At 47.0% G+C, this 27,781-nt stretch overlaps 1 protein-coding gene and 2 long non-coding RNA genes across 8 annotated transcripts; 2 read left to right on the top strand and 1 right to left on the bottom strand.

The window, feature by feature from the left end:
* Positions 1–554: 554 nt before the first annotated feature.
* Positions 555–10,106, bottom strand: Tgif1 (TGFB induced factor homeobox 1). Of its 4 annotated transcripts, XM_038315256.2 has the most exons (4): positions 7,791–8,355; positions 7,359–7,543; positions 2,497–2,723; positions 555–1,610 (listed from the first exon to the last, which is right to left on the bottom strand). In XM_038315256.2, the coding sequence occupies exons 2-4, from the start codon at positions 7,372–7,374 to the stop codon at positions 1,035–1,037; spliced, it is 819 nt and encodes a 272-aa protein (XP_038171184.1). In that variant the 5' UTR covers positions 7,375–7,543; positions 7,791–8,355; the 3' UTR covers positions 555–1,034. The 4 variants fall into 4 exon arrangements, with proteins under 4 accessions (XP_038171184.1, XP_038171182.1, XP_038171185.1 ...); XM_038315254.2 differs by lacking the exons at positions 7,359–7,543; positions 7,791–8,355 and adding an exon at positions 9,994–10,106; XM_038315257.2 differs by lacking the exon at positions 7,359–7,543.
* LOC119803830 lies at positions 9,074–17,502 on the top strand. Of its 3 annotated transcripts, XR_005283740.1 has the most exons (3): positions 9,094–9,808; positions 16,722–17,231; positions 17,319–17,502. It is a non-coding gene; the product is annotated as an uncharacterized LOC119803830 (long non-coding RNA). The 3 variants fall into 3 exon arrangements; XR_005283739.1 differs by having other exon boundaries at positions 9,074–9,808; positions 16,764–17,502; XR_005283738.1 differs by having other exon boundaries at positions 9,074–9,808; positions 16,722–17,502.
* A 105-nt stretch (positions 17,503–17,607) lies between these two features.
* LOC119803831 lies at positions 17,608–27,149 on the top strand. The gene is made up of 3 exons (XR_005283741.1): positions 17,608–17,976; positions 24,418–24,460; positions 26,361–27,149. It is a non-coding gene; the product is annotated as an uncharacterized LOC119803831 (long non-coding RNA).
* Positions 27,150–27,781: the final 632 nt, after the last annotated feature.

Here is a 27,781-nt window from a genome sequence, read left to right as displayed (position 1 = left end):
ACTTGTATACATGGCACCATTTTTTCAAACTTATGACCCTGGAAAGCTTCATAAACTCAGAGTATCATTGGAGCCAGCACTTTCCCGGTCATGCCAGCATCCTGGAAAACACTTTAAAAGTGTGTCAAAGGTGACTTCTCCACAAATGAGTGCTGCATTCAGATGCAAAAGCCTGGACCACCTGGACCACCAGAATTAATACTAGAAAGACATAGGAAACTATGACCAGTCTCTTGAAGCCTTTCATTTAACATGGGCCTGTCTGAAAGATGCAGCAGCTCACTGATGTAGTGATATCTAATACTTAAATGCTGATAACCTCTGTGCAATTTGTCAATCTAAGCAAAGACTGAAGGGCCAGCTCCCTCTCCAATCAAGAGTAAATATCACACACATCCTGTTTATTCATACTGGTTTGTTGTCCACGGCCTCTTCAAAGCAGTGACACACACCTCTAAGTCACACTCCTCCCTGCCCCCACTTCCTGCTCGTGGGTGTATTATATTCCTGCTGGGGTCTAAATGCTTCCTTCAAGAAAGTACTCTTCATTGCAATAACTTTTAAAGAAAATACTTTATTACATCATGAAAAGATATCCAACAACTAGATTCATACTTGCTTGAATCTTAAAAAAAACTGAAAATGTATTCATTAGACTGTATGTGGGCATCCTGTTCCACATGGAAATAGAAAGACACTACGGCTTCTAAGTATTGCACAGTCTGGAAAAAAAAAAAAAACATCAAAAAAAGGAGTGGGGAGAAGATCACATGATATTGGGAACCGTCTCACATTATGAAAAATCTACCAAGAAACATTTTTAAAAGAAAACCCTCGGTTTCTACAGTAGCTTTAGTTTGTAGTTCTTGGAATGAATGACTGCATTCCATTGAAGACATCTTAGTAACAGGAAGCTTCGTTTGAGCAATCCCATGTGCAAATATTAATAGAAAAATATATAAAATAATGCATCTCTTGCCATCACTCTGACAGTCAGGACCATATTGTGGAGAACTGTTTCGTATGAAAAAGGGTTAAGCTGTGAGTTTGGCCTGAAGCTCCATCTCTGCTGCTCGTTTGAGTGCAACATCCACTAGGAGCTGGAATCCGCTAAAATCCTGGTTGAGGTCCGGCGGAGTAGGGGGAGGAGTGTTGAAAAGGCCACTCTGAGGGTTTGGACTCGGTCCAGATTTGCAAGTGTCCTCAGGGTACACGAGAGAGGTGTCTGTGAAGCTGCTGGCTGTTATTGGCTGTACGTCTGTGCTCTGTCCCACACCAACCGGCTGGCAGAGAGAGAAAGGCCCATCTTTCAGGGCAGTCACAGTGGTATGGCAGATCACTGAAGGGCGAGCCAAAATGGATCCCGGAGAGGAAGGCTTGGGAGACACTGGCCTCCCTAGGGTTGGGTTGGGTCCAACTGTGCAGGAATGAAACGGGCTCTCATCTAGAGCCGGCATGAAGTTTTTGATACCCATTGCAGCTTCCACAGAACTAGCTTCTGAAATCTTGGCCCCACGGCGGGAAATTGTGAACTGATTTGGATCTTTGCCATCCTTTCTCAGCATGTCAGGGAGGAGCCTGCGGCGGGCGTTGATGAACCAGTTACAGACCTGAAACCACAGGGATCTGCTTCAACACTTGCTCTGCGCACTCGACAAACAGGTTTTGAAAACATCCTATGTAGGGTGCCTAACTGACCTCTCTCTCTGAGTTAAAGGAGGCATAAAAGGGCTTATCTGGGACTAAGGAGGTAGTCCAATCAATGGTAGAACATTTGCCTAGCAGGTGAGGGACCCAACAACAGCAACAAGGGACTTACAAGTTATTGCAAGGCATTTAAGCTGAGTCAGCCTGCCCTAAGGACAAATTTGCTATGGATGTGCCGTCATCCACAAACCCTTTCAGGAGCAAGGGAAAGGCATAAGATCTCAAATACTTGAAAATAACTTTAAGGAAGGTTCACCTTTAGTCTGCTTCAACCTACTACCTACTGCCCTAGCATTTAAGTTAATCAACTACAGGAAAGCTTTTCCTGTATAAAAGAGGCCACACCCCCCAGTAACTGATTTCTCTCCGTTCAAATGACTGTGTCAACAGACATAACACGAATTACCTCACTGAGGTCTGTCCTTGTTTAAATATCAAACCAGTTTCCTGGGCAATAGAGTAAGGTTTAACCTCCTTTTCAATACACATTGCATAGGCTCTTTCAGGCACTGAAGGAAATGCTTCCTGACAGATGAGTGCCAAGTGTTTCTGTCCTCTATAAATAGCCAATTATTAGCTTTTCACACTATGAAGTTTGAAATGGGAAGGTCCTGTTTCTCGCTTCCTCTAGATTAGGGAAGAGCTTACTGAAATGACACACGGGAATGCTATAAAGTGTCTGATGGTAAATAAAACAAACATATGCACACGTTAGGGGGGAGGCTTGGGATGGAAGCCTGGCAGCGCAGGGGTGAAGTCCTGGTGCTAACCTTTAGCTTTTCCCCTTACCTGCAGCGTGGACAGGTGTGTCTGCTGGGAGAGCAGGGCTTTCTCTTGCTCGGAGGGATACGCATTGTATCTGTGTTCATACAGCCAGTCCCGCAGGATCTGAACAGACTCCTTGGGCAGATTGCCTCTCCTCCTCCTCTTGCCTGAGGCCGCTGAAGAGGACAGGTCCAGGGGAATATCCATGCTGTCTTCATCCTCAGTCTCACTGCCAGAAGCTGCAACAAGGCCTGCGAAAGGACGAGGTCCACGTCAGTGACTTTCACCAGCAGGGCTACCATCTCGGAGCTCGTCTGCTTACACTAGTCTATGTCCCTGTGAAGCTTTCAGTCTGAGCCAAGGTCTCTGCAGAAAGGCCTGGAGAAGCAGTCAGAGACTACCACTGCCATGGGACAGGCCCTCAACCAACCAATTCTCAAAGAGTCTTTCTTGCTGTAGCCAATTGAGAGGAAACTTTTGTATTTCTAACATGATGCTTAGAAAAGCCAACCTGACACTCGAAGGGAGTAAGAAGTTTTCACACTTGAAATAGGAAGGGGAATGTATCCCACAACCTTGTCTTTGAGGTCACTGCTACCTAGAGACACTATCCAGTGACTAAGGTTGAAAATGTGTCTCTCCTTCCATGAAAGATTTGCTGCTGAGAGCAAGCAATGTGCATTTTTGTGTACTTAGATATGAACCTGCAATGCTACCCTGCCCATCAGTCTTTAATTCTTCCATGACAAAGAAAATTGAATATGCGACCCACAGAGGAAACCATTTTGGTGATAAATGCTTTAATCCTGCCAGAAATGTTAAGAATTCACAAACCCTACAGAATATTTAAATCACAGTCCAATGAAAATTCAGGCCAGCTTGACTTTTACAGACATTTTAGCATCATTTTGAACCTTAAGGCCTTTAATCTAACAAATGCTAGTAACTGCTTTTAAATCTAAAAGTCAGGCAATGTAAAGTTTATAATATATGAAGCTTTCTATTTGAGGGCAAAGTTTGCAAAAATGTATCTTTTCTAAGCTTTGTATAGCTTTTTATCCAATCTTAATTGAGCTCTTTTACTGATCTAGAAAATAAAAACAGATATTCTTCACAGTGAAACATCAACTCCATAAATTTTAAAGGAATTTATTTTACAACCAGGAGCAGACTGACTTTGTTGACACATTTCTAGCCTTGCCTGCAGGGGGCAGAAGGTGCTAGAAGGCATTCCTACAGGAAAAGCCCAAATCCCCCAGACAAAGTAAAAGCAAGTTCTAACAAAAGAGACAGATGATTTTGCAAATTCACTGTAGCTTAAGGCTTAACAAACTGCCATAATAAACCACAAGAACCCTCCATTTTTAACTGCCTCACAAGTCAAGTGTCCCTTCTTAAAAATGCAATTAATGCTCTGAGGAAAAAAAAACTCTAAAGAAAAGGCAATTTTTAAAACCGAAAGCACTTTCATTGTACAGAATTTGAGAAAATTTAAAAGTCCCATATTGAAATATGGGTGAAAAACCATTTTAAAAAACCACCTTCGACTATAAATGAGTTCCTGTTTCACATTTGCTTTGATAACTAAGGAAATCTCACTCTTAAACATGTCAGGTTAATTGGGTAACTAACAGCATTTGAATAAAGCAGTTTGCTTCAACTCCCCCAACTTCAGAAAAGCCAGGCACTCTATTCCCTGCCCCCTCTTTTTAAATCTAGGAGGGGAAAAGTGTGAAACTTGCTCATTGAGCAGTTAATTCCCAACTGTAAATTGGTAATAACAAAGTGCTTGAAACAAAAAACCCCTAACGCCCGCCCTTTCATCTGATCACTGGAGTTTGACAAAAAGCATGCATGATCTTTCAGAATTGGTCTAAGGACACAAAGCAGGTTTCAGTTAAGCAACACCAAACTGCCGCCCCTGTTCATTTGAGAAAGAAAAAAAGGTAGGAAGGAAGGAGGGGAAAAGGAGGGGGAGGGAGGAGAAAGAAAGAAAGAAAGAAAGAAAGAAAGAAAGAAAGAAAGAAAGAAAGAAAGAAGGCAAGCCTTCTTTACAAACATTTCCAAAGCATGCACAAAGGCTGAAGGAACAGGAAGTTAAGACTTGGTGCCTTGGGCGCGCCAGCTGATGTGTTCAGCGTTGCTAGACCACGCTTGCTACTGTCAGAGCTGTTTTCATTAAAACTCGCTCCCGATTGTGGCTCGACTTGGAAAAACACAGGCTTTTTTCCTTGTTACTCATTTCCTACTGTAACAGAGCTTTTGAAAAGTTTCCCGGTCAGGACTTGTTTCCAATAGTCTCGCTTTACTTACACTTTTTGAAAAAAAAAAAAAAAATGCGGTTGGGGAGGGAGAGAGGTGGGTGTGGGACAGAATCACAAGCCTCTTACTCTACCCACATACAAGGAAATGTTGTTCAGAAAGCCACAAGATGGCCTGTGGATCCCATGGCGCTAAGAAGCAAATCTTGCTTCTTCACTTTCTTTTTCTGAACCTCTGTAACAAGGTTGGGTGGTGGGAAAGCTTGGGTTTTAAAGATCTAATGGAGACTAGAAAAAGAATGTGGAGAAAGATCAAAGGAAAAGTTTAAGGATAAACAAACTCAACAAGTCTCCCCTTTGGACAAGTAACTCGGATGGAACTTCACACCCAAGTCACTAAATCCACAGCGCAGCACGGCCCTAAACTGATTCAACGGGGCTTGGAGACCCTGTGAGGACACTTGGGGGTTTCCAAGTCGAGCCTTCTCCCAGCCAGTTCCGAAGCCATTTTGGGAGCTCTTTCGGGCTGTCTCGGCTTTCTGCTTTCTACGAAGGCACTTTATTGTCAGACCAGTCTTTGTTCTGAAGTTGAAAGATGTTCAGACTTTCCTAAGACAGACAATAGGCGGACAGGTTTAAACACTCCAGGCCCAAGGACAGGGAAGCTGGCCCTCCCCTCCCAGGTAGTCTCCAGCAGGGGGAAGGCAGGGCTGTAGAGGCTCGCAGTTGAGGGAGGAGCCGGAGGAGAGCAAGCAGCTTTTGTTCTTTGGAGTTCTTCAACCCCTACTGTACAAGTTAGCAACTAAGCTGGACCAGGGTCCCTAAGGAACTCGAAATGGAACAATGGGGCTCACGGCCTTAGGGGTCTGCCCCCATTCAGACCATGTGCTGGGGAAACCTAAAAAGGGAAAGGAGCCCGAGCAACCTCAGCAGCCTCCCCACCATAAGCTCTGAAGCGGCTGCCGCAAAGTTTCCCCTCCAACACGTCACCGTTCATTGTTTCCACGAGTTGGGGATTGACTTGCGGGACCCACGCGCTCTGGGCTGGGGACCTCTGATGTTTTCCCCAGACCTTGCATCTAAGGAAGGGGACACCCAAGAAGGAGGAGGCTAGTAGCCGGTCCCCCTTCCCACCCACGGAATCCCGGCTTCGCATTCCGCACCGCACCGAGAACTACTCAAAACCAAAACACCTCATGTAGATGCTACTGGAACAGAACACCTCCCACCAGGTCTACATCTGTCAGTCTCGTCAGTGACACGACTCTGCAGAGGATCCCGAAGCCTTCCCCAAAGCTCAGTTAAACTCTTCCAACTCTAAGCGCCCAAGCTCTCCCTGTGCCAGGATGGAGATGGGCAAGGCGGCCTACTTAACCAAGTACCCGGGGTCTTCATGAGTTCCGTGTGTTTCAGGGTCTCCTACGGAACTACATCAGCACAACTCTATAAGGAAGAGAGCGGGGAGGAACCCCGGGGTGTGTGTGTGTGTGTACGGGAGGTGGCCACCGTAACCGTGTTCCGTAACCGTGTTCCGTTGGAACTGCAGTCGTTGGAACTGCAGTGGCGGTCTGGGTCTGAAAGAATGTGGAGTAACAAACTCGAGGAAGCTCTTGGGCATGCGCAGCAGCGCCCCCGCCCCCCCCCCCCCCCCCCGCCAGCTTCCCCAAGCGATTAACTTCTGTTTTGAACCACCCCACATAAATCACAACAGAAAAGCCAACTCTAGTCCACGACTGAACACTCGAGGGACCTCCCAGTCAGGGATTCCAAAGTTAGCTTCAAAAGGGACTTCACAGGCTTTTGACCTTTCGGGGTTTTTTTTTTTTCCTCTCCCCTGTGTATTTTGTTTTTAAACCAGACTGACGGCAAGTTTTAGTTGTAAAGCGTGGTGGAAACAATGACAGTTTCGCTCTTTGCACTTACAACCAAGCCTGCTTGTCACACTTGAACACATTTTGACTGCATGGTCCTAGCGTTCCAACAGCTCACGCTGTGCTAAATTCATCGTGGGAAAACTTTTAGAGGCTAGTAATCTTAAAAGTCCAGCTTCCCTCGCCCTAGAATGATGTGTGGGTCCTGGATCACATTCTTTTGATAGTGAAAAAAAAAAAAAAAAAGCCAACCACATCCCTAAGAAACAGTACCGTGGTCTGGTAAGGAGTGAGAGCACCCGGAACCGAACTTTTAGACAAAGGGTAAGGTGGCTGGAATGCGCCAACGACCCTCCACAGGGGAACGCGAGGTGTGAGGGGACCCTTAAACACCCAGCCCACACCCCGTCCCAGAAAACAGCACTAGAGACCACGCGGCGGCTGGATCGAGCATGGGGTGTCAGTGAAGACAATGAAACTTGGAGGCGCACAAACAAGGCGCAGAGCGTGTTTCTTGACAACGTGCCAGCAGCGTGGTGAGGCTGTTCCCCACAACAGCCCCTCGTGTTGTGTCTAGAAGGAAAAGAACAGCAACTGCCATTCGAGACACAGCCTCAACAAAGAGATCGGCCACTTCTCCGGCCCGGGTGCCACTGGGCGGAAAAGTCCACCAAGTCAGTGTCCCCCGATCCAGCGCGGCCCGCACATGTCCCGCACTGAAGCCCCGGGTGCTCACAGCCCACCGCAACCTTACCCTTTTTGCTTTTCATTCTGGAACTCCCGTCCCAGCGAGAGGTTAAGCTGGGGTTTCTAGGGGCCAGCAGTCGGAGTGGCGGGGGGGCGGGCGATGATCCTCCTTTACTGGCGCTCCGGTAACTTACAGAAGAGTATTCCAGCCACTATTGCTACACAAGGTGCTTGGGTCCCAGGCGCTGACTCCTGGGTTGGAATTCAAGTGACACTTGGGCTTCCTCCAGCCAGGATCTTCTGGCAGCCAGCCGGGGGCTCTCTCTGGCCCAACTCACTCCCCTCCCTACCCAACTCCTTTGTTTCCCGCTCCACTCCGCGCACCTCGGCGCTGTCAGAGTGAGAGAGCAGAGGGAAGGTACAGGAGGTCCTGCCTCCGCCCCCAGCCGCCCGCCCAGTCCCCCGCCCGCCCAGCCGCTCCTCTGCCCCTCCCCCGCACCTTCCAGCTCAACAGCCCTGATCCGGGGGGGCCGCGGTCACTGGTCCCTCTCTGGGGTGGCGGAGCCCAGAAACAGGGTCATGCCTGCCTGCCTGAAGCGCTGATGCCGTCCACATCCCTCAGACCTCGGCGGCCACACCGGTTTCTCCTCCGGGGCCTTTCCTCCCGGGCGAAGAGTGCTTTTAGTTTGCAACAGATGGGGAGAGAGTTAAGGACACCTCCTCCTTCATTCCGGTCCATCCCAGAGAAGAAAAGACACCCCCACCCTTGTTTTTGACAGCTGCCCCAAACTCCACTTGTCCCTGCTCCAGCCGCAAGAGGCAGCGGCTGCTGATTCAAGGGGTGGGGCACCGGAGGAAAAGTATTCCGGGCAAGAACCAACTTCTTCCAGTAGGCGCAGCTGCCATTGACACGCGGGCGCGGCGCACCCTTCTCCTCGTGGACTCTTCTTGACAGTGGGAGGTGTGTGTGGAGGTGAAGGGCGCGGGGGTGGGGGGGAGAATGAGACACAAACTTAGGCACCCTAGGCGAACGTCTGTTACCCCAGGCTCTGAGTTCCGGATTGGATTGCAAGACAGTTTCGAAATCTAACACGTTGGGGATAGACACTTGTCATGCTCACATGGTCTTTAAACGTCTGGGCTTGGGGATGACTGGGGCGCGTGTGTGCCCCGCTACTACCCCCCCCCACGCGCGCCGCCCACCTTTGTAGAAAAGGGTTGACCACGCCGGGGCTGCTCGTCCGTTTCGGTAAACAGTGTCTAACTTTGTGGGCTACAATCCCTACCAGAGGATACCCCCCTTCACCCTTCAGTATTTCAAACAGAAACTAGCCATTAAGTACACACTCGTTCCTATTGGTTTATTTTGCTTGAGAGGGGCGCTCCAATAGGAGTTCAACTATGAATCCCCCCACCCCCGCCCCAAATACAACCCAGATGCTGTTTTGGCTGATTTCAAGATGCGCATGCCCGCACTTCTGGGTCTAGTTTTCACCTATGCCCATTAGTTAAAAAAAAAAAAAAAAAAAAAAAAAAAAAAAAAAAAGCAAACCAACTGTCACATGTCACAGAAGACTTTCCCCATTACTTAAAAAAAAAAAGTAAAGAAAAACCCCAAACGTAAATAAGCCGAGCAGCGACGTCAGCGCCAGTGTCTGTCTCCAGTTTCGGCTCTGTGGCTGTTCTGGTTTTGTGACCTCGGTGGAGATCCGGCAGGAGGAGACATCCCGGAGAAAACAAGGTTAAAGCCGAGTCACACTAAGGCGGCCACAGAATGACCCGCTAGACTTTGGAGTCTGTTTACGATTACGTTGGAAATTAACGCGTGCCTTCGCCGCGCCCCCTTCCCAAAGACAACCCCTCAGGGGAGTGCGTTAAAAACCCAGAGTTAAGGAAGCTTGGGATACTTTTTCCAAAATGAACCAACTGCGGGAAGCGCCACTGTGAGGCAGGAACCTTAAAGCTACCCTACCCCCACCGCACCCCGCGCGCTCCCCGGTGGTTTGCAGAGTGCACGCGCGGAAATTAAAGCAGGAGGCGGTTGCAGGACCGTGTCCGGGGAGACAGACAGAACCCACCGGCTGGCAACCCCCTCTGCAAACTGCCCGGGTCGCAGAGCTTTCCGGGACCTGGCTGGCGATGACTCAGCTGCTGCGCCCGGGTGCGGGACTGATGTGATGCGGGGAGGGAGCCGCCCGTTGGAGGGCCGCCTCTGTCTGGTTTTTGAAGGGTTGTTTGTGGCTGGGATTGGTGGCTCACGTCCGCTGGGGACTCTGGAGAGGAGGGAAAGAAAGACGCGAGGAGGAGGAGCTGGACCGCGTGAGTGGCAGGAGTCCGGTTCGGGCCCGGCGGGGACTGCCTAGTCGCTTTGTTTGCTAACTTGGGACAGTGGCTTCGGGGCCGCTCCACGGGACCCGCCTCGGGTCGGCTAAACCCAGCCGCGGCAGCGCGAGGCCGAAACGTTCCTTCCCGGCGGTTACCCGCGCCCACGCGGTGGCTCTCATTATGTACACAAAGGTAGCTTTTTTCTTTTCTCCAAGTCAGCCTGGCTCACGAATTGCGATCCGCAGGCGGCCGAAATGGAAACCGGGTTTAACGGTTTGAAAACAAACTTTACAGGGCTAAGCGGGAGGGGTGGAGAGAAGTAGAAGCCTCTTTCAAACGGGCACGGGAGGGGGGAAAAAACGCAGAATAAAACTCACCGTGACGCGAAGGCCAGCTGGACCCCGCCAAGGCACACCTTCTGCTCGTGTAAATCATTTCGAGGCCGTTAGGAAGCGGGAACGCGCTGGCCGGATTCTGAGATCAGCTGGAGCCTTATGGCGCCCCTCCCCCACCCCTTCCCTTCCACCGCTGTGGCCGGAGCGGAGCTCGTTAGGAGCTTCGCATTCCTGCCGGACAGTGCATCCGCTCTGCACAGCTACAGAAAAGGGAAACGACACCCCCACCCTCACCCCACCCCCCAGCTCGAGCTTGTAACACCAGCAATATATGTTTTGTTTTGTTTTTTTTCTTCTGTCTTCACGACAGAAAGACGAGCTTCAGTTCTGGCTGTCACTCTGAAAGTCTCAGGGCCTCTTCCGCGTCACTGATTCAATTGACTTTGGGTTAGTTGTTGCTGCCACGTGTTATTCAATGGATTTTTAAAAATGCCTCTTCATCGAATTGCTTAAGTACAACCGAGAGGTGGCCTTGTGCTCTCACAGCCTAGCGACAAACGTTTTCCACCACTATTTGTTATTTATTCATCTTCTTTGCGGTACACGCAGTCCCGTTTGGTGCCTTAAGCCAAACAGAGTTGTTAAAAGACAGACAAGTTAATTTTCCCGGTCTGCAGACCCTGAGCAGGCAGAGATTCAAATGGCACAAACTTGGGAAAGCCGAGAGAAGAGGCCGGTAGCAACAAGTTTGTTATTATTGGTACCAGGCCTGTCAAGTCAAATGATGGAGTTGTTCGTTTCGTCTGGACAATTGGCTTGGGTGTGATTGCCGTCAGGTGCTGGCCCCGGGTTGGGGAAGGCTGACTCACATGGTCATCGGATCTCTTGCTTGGAGCCCAGCAAGGGCAGATCTTTATAAAAATATGTAGGCTGGGCTCCAAACACTGCACAGGGGACCTGCAATCATCACATCTCAGGTGTGTGTGGGGGGGACTAGCCATTGTCTTCTCAAGGGCCAGCCATCTTGTGAGTTTATCAACATTATCAGATAATTCTCTTCTTCAGGTGTAGGCAGCTGTCAGGGCTGCTTTTGCTTTTGAGTACTTTCTAGGAAGTCCACGCACACGCACACACACACACACACACACACACACTCATTCTTATTCCACGGTGGAAGTCACTTTTATTTACCTGGGTGATTTGGACTGAAGTTCCCTGAAAAAGCCACACTGTGGTTTGTGTGAACTGGTTGCCGGATCAGAATGTCTGGTTGGGGAGAGCTGGGATATGCAGAGCCAAATTGTCCTGCTCTCTCTCAAGTCCCAGCCTACTCTGCGTCTAACCTGCCTCTTTGGGCTATCAGTTGAAACCTTTAGAAGATAACCCCTTAACCGACCGGCAGCTTCCACCGACTCTGTGGCACCCGAGACTTTCCCTGTTCTGCTCTGACGTGCCTCACCAATGGATGTGATTAACAGTTTACATGATAGCTTCCGTGGGGAACGTGTCTCTGGGGTCCACCCAAACTCGGGTTTTCCAGGCCATTTGGCTCAGAATAAACTATCTCTTACTGCCTTTGGGATGAGATCTTGGTTTTCCTCTGATGATGGCCTTTGGCCTCCAGGGGACAGAACAAAGAACGAACTCATTGAGTCCAGTCTTTATCCGCTTTGCTTTCAACATCTGTTTTTGGGGGCTGGCAGGGGTGAGGCAGGGTTTCTGTGTGTAGCTGTCCTGGAACTCACTCTGTAGACCAGGCTGGTCTCAAACAGATCCACGTGCCTCTGCCTCCCGTGTCCTGGTGACTTTCATCATCTTGTATCTTCATTGTGCTTCATAGTTTCTGAGACATTTAAATGTTCCCATTAATATCCAAACTATTGTATAAATTACATTTTTCTTAAAATCAAGATAACTTGAACAACACATTCAATTATGGCATAGCTAAAAGACATAAAACAAGGTATTAGGCATAGGTTGCCTGGCTCTCAAGGAATTCCTGTCTTTCTAGCAGGTCGGAGTTTGACCTAAAATCAGAGACACCCAAGATCTCAGAGGAAGTTACTAGATTTTCACCCCACCTGTTTTTTTTGCACATTTTCTGTTCACTCTTCCGTTTGTGTATATGTGGGGTGGGGGCACACGGGTGTCACATTGAGAAGAAGGAGCTGGTGTCTTCCTCTGCCTCTTTCAGTCTTGGTTCCTTGAGACAGATTCCCTTCCTTGACCCCAAGCCTGAGGGTTCTGCAGTCTGCTCTCTGGACCGACCCAACTCAGGTTCCCGCAACCATACCTTGCTTTTATGTAGGTGGGGGGATTCGAACTTAAGTCTTCATGTTTGCATAGCAAATATTTTTAGTCACTGAGCTGTCTCCACAGTCCCTTCTCTCTTCCTTTTATTCTTTAACATTCTGGTAATGGGACTCCTGGCCTCACACATGCTTAGGAAGTACTCTACCACTGGGTTTTGTTTGGTCTGTTGTTTAAATTATTTATTTTATGAGTGTTTTGCCTGCTTACTTGTGCATGATGTGTGTACCTGGTGCCCGAAAGAGGTCAGAAAAGGGTGTTTGATCACCAGGAAATGGACTTATGAATGGTTATAAAACTAAGTTGCACTTTTTGTTTAAGATTTATGTTTTGATTAAGTATGTATATGGGGGAGGGTATGCACATGAGTGCAGGTTCACCTCAGAGGCCAGAAGAAGTGGCATTGTCCCCACTGGAGGTGGATCACCGGCTCCTGTCAGCCATAACTTGAGTGTTCAGAACTGAGCTTGACTTCTCTGGAAGAGCAAAGTGCTCTCCCCCGCTGAAAATCTGTCTCTCCGGGCCCTGCACCTCTTGTTTTCTCTTATGTTCACATTTCTGTGTTCACAAGGATCAGCTCGTGTGTATATTATACATTTGCCATCTTGCCTATTCATAATCATAGCCCATTTTACTTTTCTTTTTTTTTTTTTTTTTCTTTTTTTGGTTTTTCGAGACAGGGTTTCTCTGCAGCTTTAGAGCCTGTCCTGGAACTAGCTCTTGTAGACCAGGCTGGCCTCGAACTCACAGAGATCCGCCTGCCTCTGCCTCCCGAGTGCTGGGATTAAAGGCGTGCGCCACCACCGCCTGGCTCCATTTTACTTTCCTGTGAGTTCGAGGCCAGCCTGGTCTACAAGAGCTAGTTCCAGGACAGGCTCTAGAAACTACAGGGAAACCCTGTCTCGAAAAAAAAAAAAAAAATTGTTCTTGTGGGGTGGGGAGAGGGAAGGAGAGAGACAGAGAGAGAGAGAGAGAGAGAGAGAGAGAGAGAGAGAGAGAGAGAGAGAGAGAGAGAGAGAGAGAGAGAGAGAGAATATACACCTGCTCCATGTTATACCATGCAGAAGTCAGGGGAGTTATCTCAGGAGTTGGTTCTCCCACCATGTGAGGTGAATCAGGCTTGCATAGCAACTGCCTTAACCAAATGAGCCATTTTGCTGGCCCCTTTTGCCAAATTTTGCTATGGTACCTTTAGGGGTTGGGGAATGAGCAAAAGCTGGCACGGAACTGGATCTGTAGATCCTGGATGAAACCCAGGCAACTGTTTTTCTGTTTAGTGTTTTAGTCGGCAACCAGTGCTACAGCTCATGGAAATCAGCAAAGGGGGTGTTAGTTAAAACAAAGCTGGAACTGGGCAGTGGTGGTGCAAGCCTTTAGTCCCCGCACCTGGGAGGCAGAAGCAGGTGGATATCTGAGTTCGAGGTTAGCCTGGTCTACTTAGCAAGTTTCAGGACAGCCAGGGCTATCCCCTCTCCCAATCCCTGAAGAAAGATTTTTTTTAAAAATGCACAAAAGTGTGTTCTGAAGGTGCTGCAAGAGATGTGGGCTGTGCTCTAGACAGAGGTTATGCCTCGCTCTTTATGAGAACCGTATGATGTTGGAGTAAGGAAAGCCTTCCAAATCAGAACCCAGAATTACAGAGATATAAATCTGTATGTATTCCTATCGTGTGGCGAAGGCTACGGGAGGGATGCGTGTGACAGGACAACCTTGTGGACCGGCTCTCCTTTCCCACGTTTTCGTGGGTCCCAGAGGCGGAACTCAGGCTACCAGCTCACCAGCAAGCTCTTGATCTACTACTGAGCCATTCAGCAGCACAAGACACCCATCTTTATATGCATTTCACTTGAAAAAATGAAAGTATGTTGGATAGAAGGAAAAATCCAGAATGTTTTTAAAAGCAGGGCCAGGTATACATATCATCATCCCCTAATCCCAGCACTCAGGAGGCTGATGTGGGCCACACTTGAGGTCAAGACAGCATGGGCTTGTTGTCGGAAAGCAGTTTTATTTGTTTATTTTCTCAAACACAAGGAAGCCAGAGTAAATAAGAGCACACATGAGACACAGACTTAGTTCAAGAAGAGGTCATGCAGCTGTAAGAACAACCTGGTGTTAAAAGAGACCAGGGCTGGAGAGAAGCCTGGGTGGGTGACTGCTCGGGAGGACCTGGTTCAGTTCTTAGCACCTTTATCAGATGGCTCAAAACCACCTAAGTCCAGCTCCATGGAATCTGATGCCCTCTTCTGCCACCTCAGGCTGTCGGGCACATGCATGTATGCACACACACACACACACACACACACACATTTCTAAAGTTTGACAAATGAATCTACAGGTTAGAAGTTTACAAAAATAATTAACGAAAAGAATCCAAATAACTAAAAAAAAACACAGGAAAAGACATAATATGCAGTTGATGTATTATTACAGGATAGAGGAAATCAGCCTGACTCATCAATTAACAATGCTAATACATTCTGAAACAGGTTGTCAGGTGATTTCATTATGCAGGCATCGTACAGCGTTCTTATCCAAAATGGATATGATGTTACTAGGCCACTTTTGTTTTTGTTTTGTTTTGTTTTTTTTAAGAACAGATCTCCCCGTGTACCCCTGGATGGTCTAGAACTCATTACATAGGCCAGGCTATCCAGCTCTGTCTTTCCAGGTGCTGGGATTAGAGGTGTGTACCACCACATCTGGCAAGTCTATTCAATCTTATAAAACTGCCATTACATGTGTGCTTCACCATATGGCCCGTAACTGTCTGTACATACACATACACAAACACACTTATACACCTGGTAAAAACAGTGCAATCGTTTTTGCATAAAAATTTTTGAATGTCTGCATATTTTGGGATGAATGTCGAGAGAACATTAAGGGTGACTACCTCTGGGGGTGACATGAGATTGAAGGTTGGAGTGGGGCCTATGACAAACCAACATGTCACTGTAACGGCTGAGTAGCAGTCCATCCATGGATTGCACGATGTGCACCAGTCTCTAGTTATTAGACGCGTGCGTCTGGTTCTTGTTTGTGTTAGATTTGTACAATCTCTTGAGCGACGTCTGAGATGGGACTCTGATGGGTTTAAGGCTCTCCAGTCAGCTTCTCTCTCCAAGAACCAGTGGTGGTTAATCATTAGCTGGTATGAACCCCTAATGGCACGGAAAACAAATTATTCATCATCCCTTACCCGAAACAAGAACAAATACTGTCATAGCCTGGGAGTAGGAGACCAGATGTGAAAAGAATTAAACACGTTTATCTTGATGCCGATCGTTTTTATAGGCCAAGCATTGTGACGTGTGAAGACAGGGCTGGGTCGTTTTCATCAAGAATGAATTAGTACAGTTAGTATACTCCTTGAAAGACAGGACCGCTGTTAATCGAAGGCTTTCCAGTCCAGTCGTGTGCTTGTAAATGGGGGTGGCCGATTGTCTGTGCAGGTGTTCTCTAGAAGCCAAGGCAATTCCTTCGTTTTTCTTTTTCTTTTGGTTTTTCGAGACAGGGTTTCTCTGTGTAGCCTTGGCTGTTCTGGAACTCGCTCTGTAGGGCAGGCTCCCAGAGATCTGCCTGCCTCTGTTTCCCGAGTGCTGGGATAAAAGGTGTGCACCCACCACCACTATCCCACCCTTCATATTTTCTTGAAAGACAGGATTGCTTGGTCCCTTCCAAGCTACATGAATAAATGTTGTTGAACCCGGGACTTCCCTGGGCTAGGCAAACACTGACCATTGGGCTACACTCTAACCTTAATAAACTGGATTTTAAAACTCTGACAGCTATTCTATATTATTTACTATGTTCGATGTACAGGATTGGCATAGTTCATTTTAGTTTTTCATTTTGAAAGCCCTCTAACATAGAGAGTACATAAAATACATATGTACCATTCTTTTTTATTCTAAATTCAGTTCCTAGAAGCAATGTAACTAGGCCACTAGAATAAAAGGTAACGAGGGGGCTGGAGAGATGGCTCAGAGGTGAAGAGCACTGGCTGCTCTTCCGGAGGTCATGAGTTCAATTCCCAGCAACCACATGGTGGCTCACAACCATCTGTAATGAGATCTGACGCCCTCTTCTGGCGTGCGGGCAGACATTGAGGCAGAATGTTGTATACATAATAAATCTTAAAAAAAAAAAAAGGTAACGAGGTATCCAGTATTCTCCCAACATACTGCCACCCTCCCCCTCCTCCTCCACACACCCCACACCCTGGCCTTACCCAGGAAGCAGTTATTTAGTGGAAAATACTAACTTTTGGATAAAAAATATAACCTTAAAGAAAACATTTCTAAGACTCTAAATTCACTTCATGGAATCCAACAACTTTCCTGCCTTTTCTCGCTTGCATATCAACAGCAAAGCGTCCTAAGGGTGTGGTTACATTTAGTGACATCACCTCTGAAGAAAGTGGGCGGAGAGGAAGCCATGACGATCTTTCATTCCAGGATTTCGGAAAAGATCGCTTTTTGTCTCCGCCCTCACGATAGCTCCACCCACCAATGAGAAGCGATGGGGTCTCAGCATGGACTCGAATAGTGTCGCTTCTGGGACCATGAATGCCCATCGTTCTGACTGAAGAATCTCTGGATACACTTTTGGATGGTATCGTCAAAGCCAGGCCTCATGGAAGATCTGAGTGAGTTTGTATCTATCTTGACAATCTTTCCTGAGAGGTCATGCCTGGTAACAAAGCTCCCAGGACTTGGTGGGAAGGCCCTTTCCCCTGTAGTTACCCGGTGTGCCACGCAGATTGCACAGCACAGCATTGCCCTGCTTCCAACGGAGCTCGAAGCTGAGACAGGGCAGGCGAAGCCCTGCATTGTTTCATATCCTTGGGAGCTTCAGGACTGCCATTCATGTCTTCCAAAATATCGAGTTTTCATCAGCATACAACGATGGCTTTTTGTCTCTGGGCCTCATTAGTCCAAGAAACTCAATCCATTAACTGGATTTGGGTAAGTGTTGAAGGAAGTCCTTTCCTTCCTGCCGTGTAAGATGCTGTAGACACTTGTGTTAACTAGGTTCTCCTACTTGTACTGTAGATACTGAGCGATATTTTCTGACGCAAATACGATGCTGCTCCCTCGATCCTCCACAAACGAACCGTCCAATGCAGTAAAAGCGGTCCTAAAGAGTCTTTACCAGTGACCGCCTGTCCTGTAGAAGACACGTCAGCTGTCTGAACATCACCATCACTGGAAACAATTTTTCCTTGATGTACCTGTCTCACTGTTTCCTTTATTTTTATTTATTTTTTATTTTTATTTATTTATTTATTTATTTGGTTTTTCGAGACAGGGTTTCTCTGTAGCTTTGGAGCCTGTCCTGGAACTAGCTCTTGTAGACCAGGCTGGTCTCGAACTCACAGAGATCCGCCTGCCTCTGCCTCCCGAGTGCTGGGATTAAAGGCGTGCGCCACCACCGCCCGGCACTGTTTCCTTTAAAATCGCGTATTTATCTGGTTTGGCGTTGAATTGTTGAAACCGCTAAGATTTGCCGGTTTCAGCTCAGCCCGTTCTTGTGTTTGCTCTCCTCCTCCCGTCTCCACTTTCCACCACCGTAGGCAAGACCCTGCCCTGCAGCGTCGCGTGGCAATTGGCGTTTCCGAGACTCAGTGGCCAGCGGATCCAAGGAGCTTTCCCCTAGTCCGCTCATCTTGAACACAGATCTGCAACTGGCAGCCCAATCAGCGAGGTTCAGGTAGGAGCAAATCTTTTTGATGCGCTCACCACCATCTTCCCGAGCGCTGCCGCTCTCGATTGGAACTCACAGCTCAGCCCCGGCGATCTGAGGAGCTGAGGCATGGGTATCATTCTTAAAGGCAAGAAATCCTTTCCTTTCTTTTGTTTTTTTTTTTTCTTTACAAAGTAAGCTATATTTTTTTTTAAAAAAAAAATTGTGTGCCTATGTGTGGGTACATGCACAAAAGTGACGCTGTCCTTGGAGATGGCACTCAGGAGCCTCCCAAGATGCATGCTGGGAACTGAACTTGGAACTTCTGCAAGAAAGGTACATCTTAGCCAGCGAATCATTGAACCATCTCTCCAGTCTAAACGTTTTATTATTATTATTAAAAAAGTTATTTTCTATGTGTATGGGTGTCTTGCCTGCATGTCTATGTATCACAAGTGCGCCTGGTGCCCTCGGAGGCAGAACAGGACTTTGGATCCTCTGGAGTTTGGTTATCGCTCTTTGTCAGCTGGCGATCTTCCCGCCTCTAGGAGTGCAGCCCGTGCTCGGAACCACCGAACCATTTCTAAAGCCAACCACCCATCTTATTTTTAGGAAACCCTGAAGATAGAGGAGTGATCTCAGATACAATGATTTTGTCGTTCCCAGCCTGGTTTTGTTTGCTTTCAAACTTTTTATTATGGATAGTTTTCCTTTTCTTTTTCTCACTCAGGACCGAGTGGGAATTCACTATGTAACCCAGACAGACGCTGGCTTTGACATTCCTCCTGTCTGAACCTGCAGAGTACAGGGGTTACAGGCATGTAACACCACGCCTGGTTCTATGTTTAGGTAGGAACACGGGGCTTTGTGCAAGTGCCCTGCCCACTGAGCTACACTACCAACCCAAGAGCAATTGACTTTTGAGCTGTCTGTCTTCCTTCCTCTACATCCTCACACTTTCTTCTTTTATTATTTGATATAAATCCCAGACATCATATCACTTCTGGCTCCGCATTTATGATTAATGTCCTAGCTTGCTCTGAACTTCTGGCTTACTTGCAATAGGGTTGGGTAGTTCCAGAATTAACACTCCATTGTCTTTTTCTAGGTGCTTTCTGCTTCTAGGGTTAAACTTTTTCTTTAGAGAGAACAATTACATTTTGTCCTTGGTTGGGACTTCAATGCTTTTAGTTCTAGTAGTCCATTATTTAGGTCAGTAAAGCGGTGGCATTCCTCCTTGGAACAGGTTTGTTCTTAGATGCCCATTTCCATTCTTTCTGCGGGCACCTGACACACTGTGCCCATTCCGTCCGGCTTTGCTCTGTTGTCTGGTTGATGAAACACATTCGCGCTTTACACAGCTTTTTTTTTTCTGGTGCTGGAAATTGGACCAAATCCTCCACAGGAAGCAACTAGGGAAGAAAATTTTATTTTGTCTCATTGTTTAAGTGGGCATGGAGACCCTCTCAAACAAATAAATGCTTTAAAAAAGACAAAAGCCTTTATCTTTCTTCCCTCCCTCCCTTTTTTTCTGTAAAACACACACATACACAGATATGGAGAAGGGGTCCTTCAGGCACGTGGTTGGAGTGGGACAGCTTTCAGGGTCTTTTCTCTCCCTCTACCTTGTTTCTGGGACAGTCTCTCCTGTCGCTTCTACACCCCAGGCTACAGGGTCTGCAAGCTTTGGGCCGATTCTCTTGTCTTCCACCTCTCTGCAGGAGTGCTGGGATTAGGGCTGCACGCCACTGTGTTAGTGTGGGTTCTGAGGATCGAATTAGGTCAGGCTTGTGCACCAAGTTCTTTTGTCCATCAAAGCCATCGCCCTATCTCAGAGGGGCCATTCAGTAAATGGAAAGAGATTACAAATAACGCAGGCTTGACTCGACCGCGCCTTGTATGTGAGACAGGTGTATTCAGTACTGTGCAGCTACCACAGCCATTGCTTATTCTGCAGTGAGTAGGTGTGCCACCTTAATAAGAAGACAAAGCCACTTCAGGCCAGGCTCATGCCAAAATATAGACTGTTACGTTAGCCTGTAATATTTTTAAAATTTTTGAAGACAGGGTCTCACTGTACAGCCCTGACTGGCCTGGAACTCAGAGATATTCCACCTGCCTCTGCCTCCTGAGTTCTGGGATTAAAGATGTACACCACCATGCCTGACCTCTGGCTCATAATGTTTAACTTTAATATAATTTCAGCCTTACAGAGAAATTTAATAATAGTACAAAGAAATCAGTGGGGCAGTGGTGGCGCACACCTTTAATCCCAGCACTCGGGAAGTAGAGGCAGGTGGATCTCTGTGAGTTCGAGGCCAACCTGGTCTACAAGATCTAGTTCCAGAACAGGCTCTAAAGCTACAGAAAAACCCTGTCTCGAAAAACAAAACAAAAACAAAGAAATCCAATATATTCTTTATCACCCAGACTCTACAGTTCGAGTCACGATTTTTAACATATACTTACATGGGTTTATATTCATATACATGCATACGCATGACTGCTTCTCTCCCCTTCCTGCCTTTAAAGAAGACTCTCTAGTGGTCAGCTGCTCTGCTTCTCCGATCTTTCAGCATTAGCTGACTCTGGGATTTTTATTATTAAGACCAATTAGATTTTGTGCAGGTGTGGGCGGCACAGGCGCCCGAGGCGGCCAAGAGAGGGCATCAGATCCAGTAGAGCTGGGATTATAAGCAGCTGTGAACCTCCCAGTGCGGGTGCTGGGAACTGAACATGAGTCCTCTAGAAAGCAGCAAGTTCTCTTAACCACCAAGCTGTTTCTCCAGCCCCACACAATCCTTTCCCGTACACCTGTATTTTATTTTCCTTGAGTTATGTGATAGTGTATTGCAGAGCCATTGCCCATTGGCCCCTAAAGACCTCAGTGTGTGTCCTAAGGACAAGGGCATCTCCTTACACGGTAGAAGTGAGCACAGTTCAAGTGTTATCTAACACACCAGCTGTTTATATTTTTCTACTTGTCAGACAATGTCCTTCATCAGAAACAAGCTTTCCTAAATTCAAATGAGGATCATACCTTGGTTGTATTTGGTTAACCTCTCTGGCTGACTTTCTTTCCTTCCTTTCTTTGATACAGGCTTTCTCTGTGCAGCCCTGGCTGTCCTGGAATTCACTTCATAGGCCAGGCTGGCCTTAACTCAGAGATCCACCTGCCTCTGCCTTACAAGTGCTTGGATTAAATGTGAGCGCTACCACCCCCTGGCTTCTCTAGCTTTTTTTTTAACCTGGTCACTTTGCATTTGCCTTTAGTATCCTTGGCTTTTTTTTTTTTTTTTTTTTTTTTTTTTTTTTTTTTTTTTTTTTTTGGTTTTTCGAGACAGGGTTTCTCTGTAGCTTTGAAGCCTATCCTGGAACTAGCTCTTGTAGACCAGGCTGGTCTCGAACTCACAGAGATCCGCCTGCCTCTGCCTCCCGAGTGCTGGGATTAAAGGCGTGCGCCACCACCGCCCGGCTATCCTTGGCCTTTTTTAAAAGTAAAGACCGCTGTTTTAGAGTTCGCAGTTTGGTAATGTCTGCTGTCACACTTAGACTGGAGCTGTTTGTTTCTGACAGTCACATCTCAAAAGTGACCTTATGCCCTTCTTAGTGCAGGTGTCAAGTAACACATGATTTCAGCATTGGCTTCTTTTGTTAATCTCGGTCACATGGTTGAGATGATGCCCCCCCCTCCCCAAACTCTCCACTATGGGTATTTTATTTTTAACTTGTGGTTGATTAATCTATCAAATGTATCAAAATAGGAGGACGTTCAGTCCTCCAAACCTTCATCCTGTGCCTCTGTACTCTGCCATTTCTTCTCCATTTCTCTGCTGTGTTCTACAGCGGAAAGAGCGTCCCCTCCAGCTGATTGTGTTGGTTCCTTTACTTACAGAACCACAGATGTTTGGAATCCTGGTTCATTTAGTGCCTTAGTAGCCCATTATTACTATTAGTGTAAAAATTCTCAGATTTACCCAGAGGGAGTTCCTCATATTGGTTTACTTTTTTAATTAAATTTATAGACAATTTCATCTATACAGTGCATCGATACATTCTGATTACTCCCCCCTCCTCTCTCGTCTCCCCCTCTTCGATCTCTCCTCTTCTCCACAAGTCCATTTTTCATGTTCATGTCTTTTTTTTTTTTTGGTAAATTTTAAAAGTCTTATGTATATGAGTGTTTTGCCTGAATGTGTGCATGTGTTCCATGCATGCCTGGTACCCACAGAGACCAGAAGAGGGCATTGGATCCCTTGGAGCTGCAGTTAGGATGGCTGTAGGTCACTAGGTGACTGTTAAGAAGGAAACTTGGATCCTCTCCAAGAGCAACAAATGCTCTTAACCCCTGAGCCATCCCTCCCTCCAGCCCCTCACACCTTTTTGTTTTGTTTCGTGATCCACTGAGTTTAATCACAGTGGCTCATGTGACCTTGGGCGAAGGAACTGTTGATTGAAACTGGTAGACCCACCAGAGGGTACACAGTGAGGACAGTGACTTCCTCCTCCCCAGCAGCATCCAGGAGCCAATAGTTCCCTAAACTGGTGTCCTCCTTCTCCGTCTCTACCATTCTTAGATTTTCTTACTGTCCAGTACAGCAGCATGTTTCAGGTGCATGTTACATTTTCCCTGTTCCAGCCCTGGCCATTCTCAGTGGAAAAGGGCCTCATTCATAGACACTGAGTGGGGCTCAAGGCTGGTTCATTGCTACTGGACCATCATTGCTTCCGGGTTTCTCAGCAGAGGTGAAACATACACACGCATGCACACATAGACACACATGCACATGCCTTCATATGTTGAAAATCACAAATTCAAGCAGGGTATCAAGGTAAAGAGCTATACCGTTATAATTCCAGTACTTAGAACACGAAGGCAGGGGTGCTGGGAGTTTGAGGCCTTTGGGGGCTATATAGACAAGAAGAGTCTGTATCTGAAAAAAAATGAATATATGTGTGTGTGTGAGAGAGAGAGAGTGAGTGAAGGGGGAGAGGAATACATGTATTCTGATACTTCCGGTTTCAGTCCAAGACTCCAGCACCTCCTTCCAGTTCCCACTTCTGATATCTCTGCCTCTCCTTCCTAACCCGGAGAAGCCTGCTTCTCACAGCCAGGGGGAATGAGTACTTAGCCTAGAATATGGCAGCAGGTCACTGCAGAGAGCAGCCTCACCACTGAGAATTAGCTCCTGTTTGTCTCTTCCCGTTGGTCTGAGGGTTTAAGGTCAAAATATCCCTACCTAAAACTTACTTCAGTAAGTTCTGCCTCCCATGCAATAAGTTCTGCCTCCCATGCTTTTCAACTGACTGTTACTCTTCTGAAATACATTTGAGTTTTTTTTTATTTGTATTCCATATTGTGTTCCCACCTCATTCTTCCGACTCTACAGATTTTCTCATTTAGCACAACTCAGAAGTCTTCACCAAGTGAAAGGGTCAGCCAGCAGTCAAACCCACAGATTCCGCCAACCCTGGAGGTCACTGCTGGAAGCAGGAGAATTATAAATTTAAGGTCATGCTCAGCTACATAGAGGGCTGGAAGTCAGCAAAAAAATGTGGCCAGGCAGTGGTGGTGCACACCTTTAATCCCAGCTTTTGGGAGGCAGAGGCAGGTGGATCTTAGTAAGTTCGAGGCCAGCCTGGTTTACCAAAGGAGTTTCAGGACAGCCAGGATACACAGAGAAACCCTATCTAGAAAAAAAAAGGTGTGTGTTCTGTATTTTGGATTTGTGTTTGGGGCTTCATTTCTGGTAGTAGTAATAATAATAATAAATAATAATCATAAATGCTTTATAACAGGTTATAGAAGTCTTATTTTTACAGTTGCATATTAATGTTACCAGAATTTTAAGTGTCAAAGCATAGACCCTGGCAATCCAAATAACCTAGGTTCGGTCACCTCTCCACCATATGAAGAGACAAATGGAGAGACAAGCAGAATGAAAAGCAGGGAAGAGGGTCTTTATTCAAGAGGCTCCACCGGGAAACAGAATAAACAGTGTGGTTCATGTCCTTTTTTTAGGTTATCGACATACAGTTCAGGCTAAAGCAGAGGGCAGGCGGACAGCGTACCTAAGTGTTCCTGGCCAAGGTGTGTCTCTGGCATCATTGGCCCTTCGCTGTCTGGGCGCCAATCTGTCTTGCAAGGTGGACTGACAAGCAGTCCAATTGTGAAACTTCTTCCTGGGATACAGGCTCTTCCTCTGGCTGGCCTCAGGCATCGCAGTCCTCAGGGAAGATTCCTGGGGAATTCCAGTTCTTCGGGATCTATTGTCTCCATCTTCAGATAGCCAAAGGGAAGGGCTCAATATATCTTCAGATTGTCTTCCCTGCTTCCAGGGTGGTTGTCCCACTCCGCACCTCAGACCACAGATTCTTTCTCTCCTGCCTTCCAGCGTTTGAACTGCAGTTATAAACAGCCCTGTAGTGAGCAGTCACAGGCTCTCAGGCATTTTCCTGTCACTGCAGGTGCACCTTGGGCGAAACCTCTTGAGACATGGCTTTGTGAAGAGTAAGTACATAGCGTCAGTGGACTGGGGAGATGGCTCAGTGTGTAGGGATATCTGCTCCAAGCCTGACACCTGAGTTAGACCCCCCAAAGCTCCATGGTAGAAGGAGAAAAGCAACTCCCATAAATTATTCTACACACACACACACACACACACACACACACACTGAACAAATGTGGTGGTGGGGGAACTTCCAGGCTAGGGATATATCTCAGTTGGTAGAGTTTTTGTCTTGCATGTACGATTTAGTCCCTAGTATATACCTATAATCAGATTGGTAGCACATACCTACACCAGGAAGGTAGAAGCAGAAGGAGCTTGGTCAACTTGGGCTATATGGTAAATTTGTAGGCTATGTTATACCCTAAAATAAAATAAAAATTCAAGATTACTCATCTCAAGCTATTTTCTGAGCTTGAGCTTGTTGTCATCAACCAAAATAATGTATATAAAGTTTTGGTACAGACAGAGGATGGTGAGTTTAAGTTTGACCAGACCTGGACGGATGGATGGATAGATAGATGGATGGATAGATAGATAGATAGATAGATAGATAGACAGACAGACAGACAGACAGACAGACATAATATGGTTTGGTTATAACCTGTCACATTCCACCTCACAAGCCTGTTGCTAGTGGAAATCTCCCTCCCTTGCCAATCTGTAGGCTGATGGAATTGGAAGCGAACCCGGTCAAAGCTGAGCCAGATCCTGTCCTGGGGCCTGTCTAGGACTGAGGACCCAGTCTGTCTCTATTAGGAAATTCAAAGTTGTGCCTTCCCAGTTGCCTCTGGCCAAACACCAACCAAAGTAGACTTAAGGATTCGAGAGAAGCCAAATCCTGTCTCTCCTGGTATATATACCATTGTCAGTTCCCTTCTTAGAGGAAGCTTGTCATGTCTTGTAGGGAAAATACCAGTCTAGATAAACTTTCTCTCTTACCTATACCTACGTGTCAGCTCTAAAGCCCTTTGGGTTGGTGAGTTTGGAGAACAGTTCAGAGAGCTCAAGGAAACAATTTATTTGCCTGTTTGCTTTGGGGGGGGGGGGAGGTATCATGAAAGGTGCCGATGAACAGCAATTCTCAACCTGTGGGTCACGACTCCTTGTGGGGTCAAATGACCCTTTCACAGGGGTCACCTAAGACGATTGGAAAACACAGATACTTACATTATTATTCTGACCTTTAGTTCGGGGGGAGCTGTGTTAAGGGTCACAGCCCTAGATGGAAGGGTGTACAGAGTGAGGAACTCAGACACATTTCAAAGCCTCTCCCTCTGGGGCTGCAGGACCCTCTCAGAGCCCCCGCCCCAGAACCCTGCCCTTTGGGTTTTCTGCGGGCTTTATTGTGTACTGACAAAAACAAAATCACAATGAATTTAGTCACAGGTATGACTGACTTTAAGATTCCTGAATGGAGCAGTCTCTGTTTTCCTGAAAGGAATGAGAAACCCCCTCCCCCACCCTCCTGGGCCCTGCAGAACAGAGGGGTTTGTGAGGTGGGAACGAGGAAACAAGAACGCCTGATTAACATCAGCTTCCACCAGGTCACTGTTCTCTGAGGGCCAAAGTGAAAGAAAATGCCCTTCCTTGTGGCCGAGACTGGAACCTCCAATTTTAAGGAAAAACTGGTCCATCAGGGAAACTGCTTCTTTAAAGTTTTGGTTCAGGTTAGGATGATTGGCTCTATTCTGGTTTGGTCCTAGAAGTCACTTTTGCTAAAAAGCAGTGACCCCTGACCTGAGCCTCGGGTGAGGAAGAGCAGGTGACAATCAGCTGCCTGCCTTCCACTCTCGCTGCTGCCTTGGCTTTTTTTTTTTTTTTTTTTTTTTTTTTGCTGAAGGCACAGAGATGATGAGTCACCATCCTTAACCTTTCCTCCTGTGTCCCTTTGTATTCTAGAAACATCAGAACCTCCCCGACAGAGCACTCCTTTCCCCAGAAGAGGGCGGTTCTCTGTGAAGGTGAGGCCGCTTAGAGAACCGCTCTCTCCCCTCCAGCGACAAGGAAGGACTTCCTCCACTCACCTGGGAGACAAAGATCAACAAGACCACACCTAGACCAGGGCTACAACTACTCACCTCCCCGCGCTCTGGCTGTCCTCTGTTTAAACCTGAAGCTCAAGTGGCACCTTAAAGCAAGGTGGCTGGTCCCTTCTCTCTGCCGGCTACCATTTCTTGTTTCTTTGATTGGCCTTGGGGGAGGGGAGCGCTGGCCGAGCACAGCTTGGGAGGTGGGGTAGCAGCCCAAGTACTGTTACCCTAAAACTCTGGGAACAGTTTGTTGGGCCCTGGTATAGGAGCTCAGCCCATACAGTGACCTCTACTTGCTCAAGGAGGCGGCAGTACCAGAGTTGTTAGGGTCAAATCCTGGAAGCCTTTAACAAGCAAGGCTCAGCTGCTGTCCCAGTAAGCAAGTAAAGAAACCTATAGTAGTGAAAGAGACATTAGGGGAAAAAAACAAAGAGATATAGCAAACTCCCCTCCTACCCCAAGCTCATCTTTAGGACCCTGACATCAGATGCATCATTAAGAGTCACTAGGTACGTCCTGCCCGTTACTGACAATCATTGTCTTAACTTCTGCTTCCTGGTCTATTAAACAAGTCAGTACTGACTGACAGGTTTTTCCCATAGAAAAGATCACCCTGTTGCTAACACTAACTATCCTATTTCTTCTTACCCTTTGGAGAGTCCAGGGTTTTTTTTTTTCTTTGCATGCCAGGAAATGAAGGTCAAATGTCTATTTCACAATGTCACACTAGAGAAATCTGGCTCACAGGCGTAGAAACAACCTCCTTTACTGGTGACTTCCTTATTTCCTGACCCAGATCCTGCAAGCCCTGGCTGAACTTCCAGCCCCCATGCAGTAAAGATTTACTACATGTTATTATTCACTGGTGTTGTTATGATTACTGATCACTTATAATAAAATAAATGGGGGGGCAGGTGTGGAGCAATGGCTCAGCAGTTAAGAGTAATTCCAGCCCCAAGGACTGAAACCCTCTTCTGGCCTCTGCAGTCACTGTGTGTACACACACACACACACACACACACACACACACACGCACACACACTCTAAAATGGGTTGGATATAACTCAGTGGTAGAGTATTTGCCTAGCCAGCATAGGCAAAGCTCTGGATTGACCTCCAGCACTGAGGTGAGGGGAGAGACTCATAATTAACAGATAGTTACAGTGAGATACACACATTATTTAGGTGACAGCTTGAAAGATTTTATTTTTGTCTCCATCTAACCGCAAGCCTTCCATGCTGGTGCTTGGTTGGGCGGGCATTTGTTGGAGATTCGGGTTCTCTGCATGG

This window comes from Arvicola amphibius, chromosome 18 (assembly GCF_903992535.2).
Source record: "Arvicola amphibius chromosome 18, mArvAmp1.2, whole genome shotgun sequence".
NCBI classification, from domain to species: Eukaryota; Metazoa; Chordata; class Mammalia; order Rodentia; family Cricetidae; genus Arvicola; species Arvicola amphibius.
Note: the sequence above shows the minus strand (reverse complement) of the source record. Positions and strands in the feature narration are given on the sequence as shown.

What these genes read in the sequence shown, in the direction of transcription:
- Tgif1 (XM_038315254.2), bottom strand. Translation starts at nt 10,051, where the DNA reads ATGATTTACACGAGCAGAAGGTGTGCCTTGGCGGGGTCCAGCTGGCCT. An exon ending in CAGCTGGCCTTCGCGTCACG is followed by an intron (nt 2,724 to 9,993) that starts GTGAGTTTTATT and finishes GTCCTTTCGCAG; the next exon opens with GCCTTGTTGCAGCTTCTGGC. An exon ending in CACACCTGTCCACGCTGCAG is followed by an intron (nt 1,611 to 2,496) that starts GTAAGGGGAAAA and finishes CTGTGGTTTCAG; the next exon opens with GTCTGTAACTGGTTCATCAA.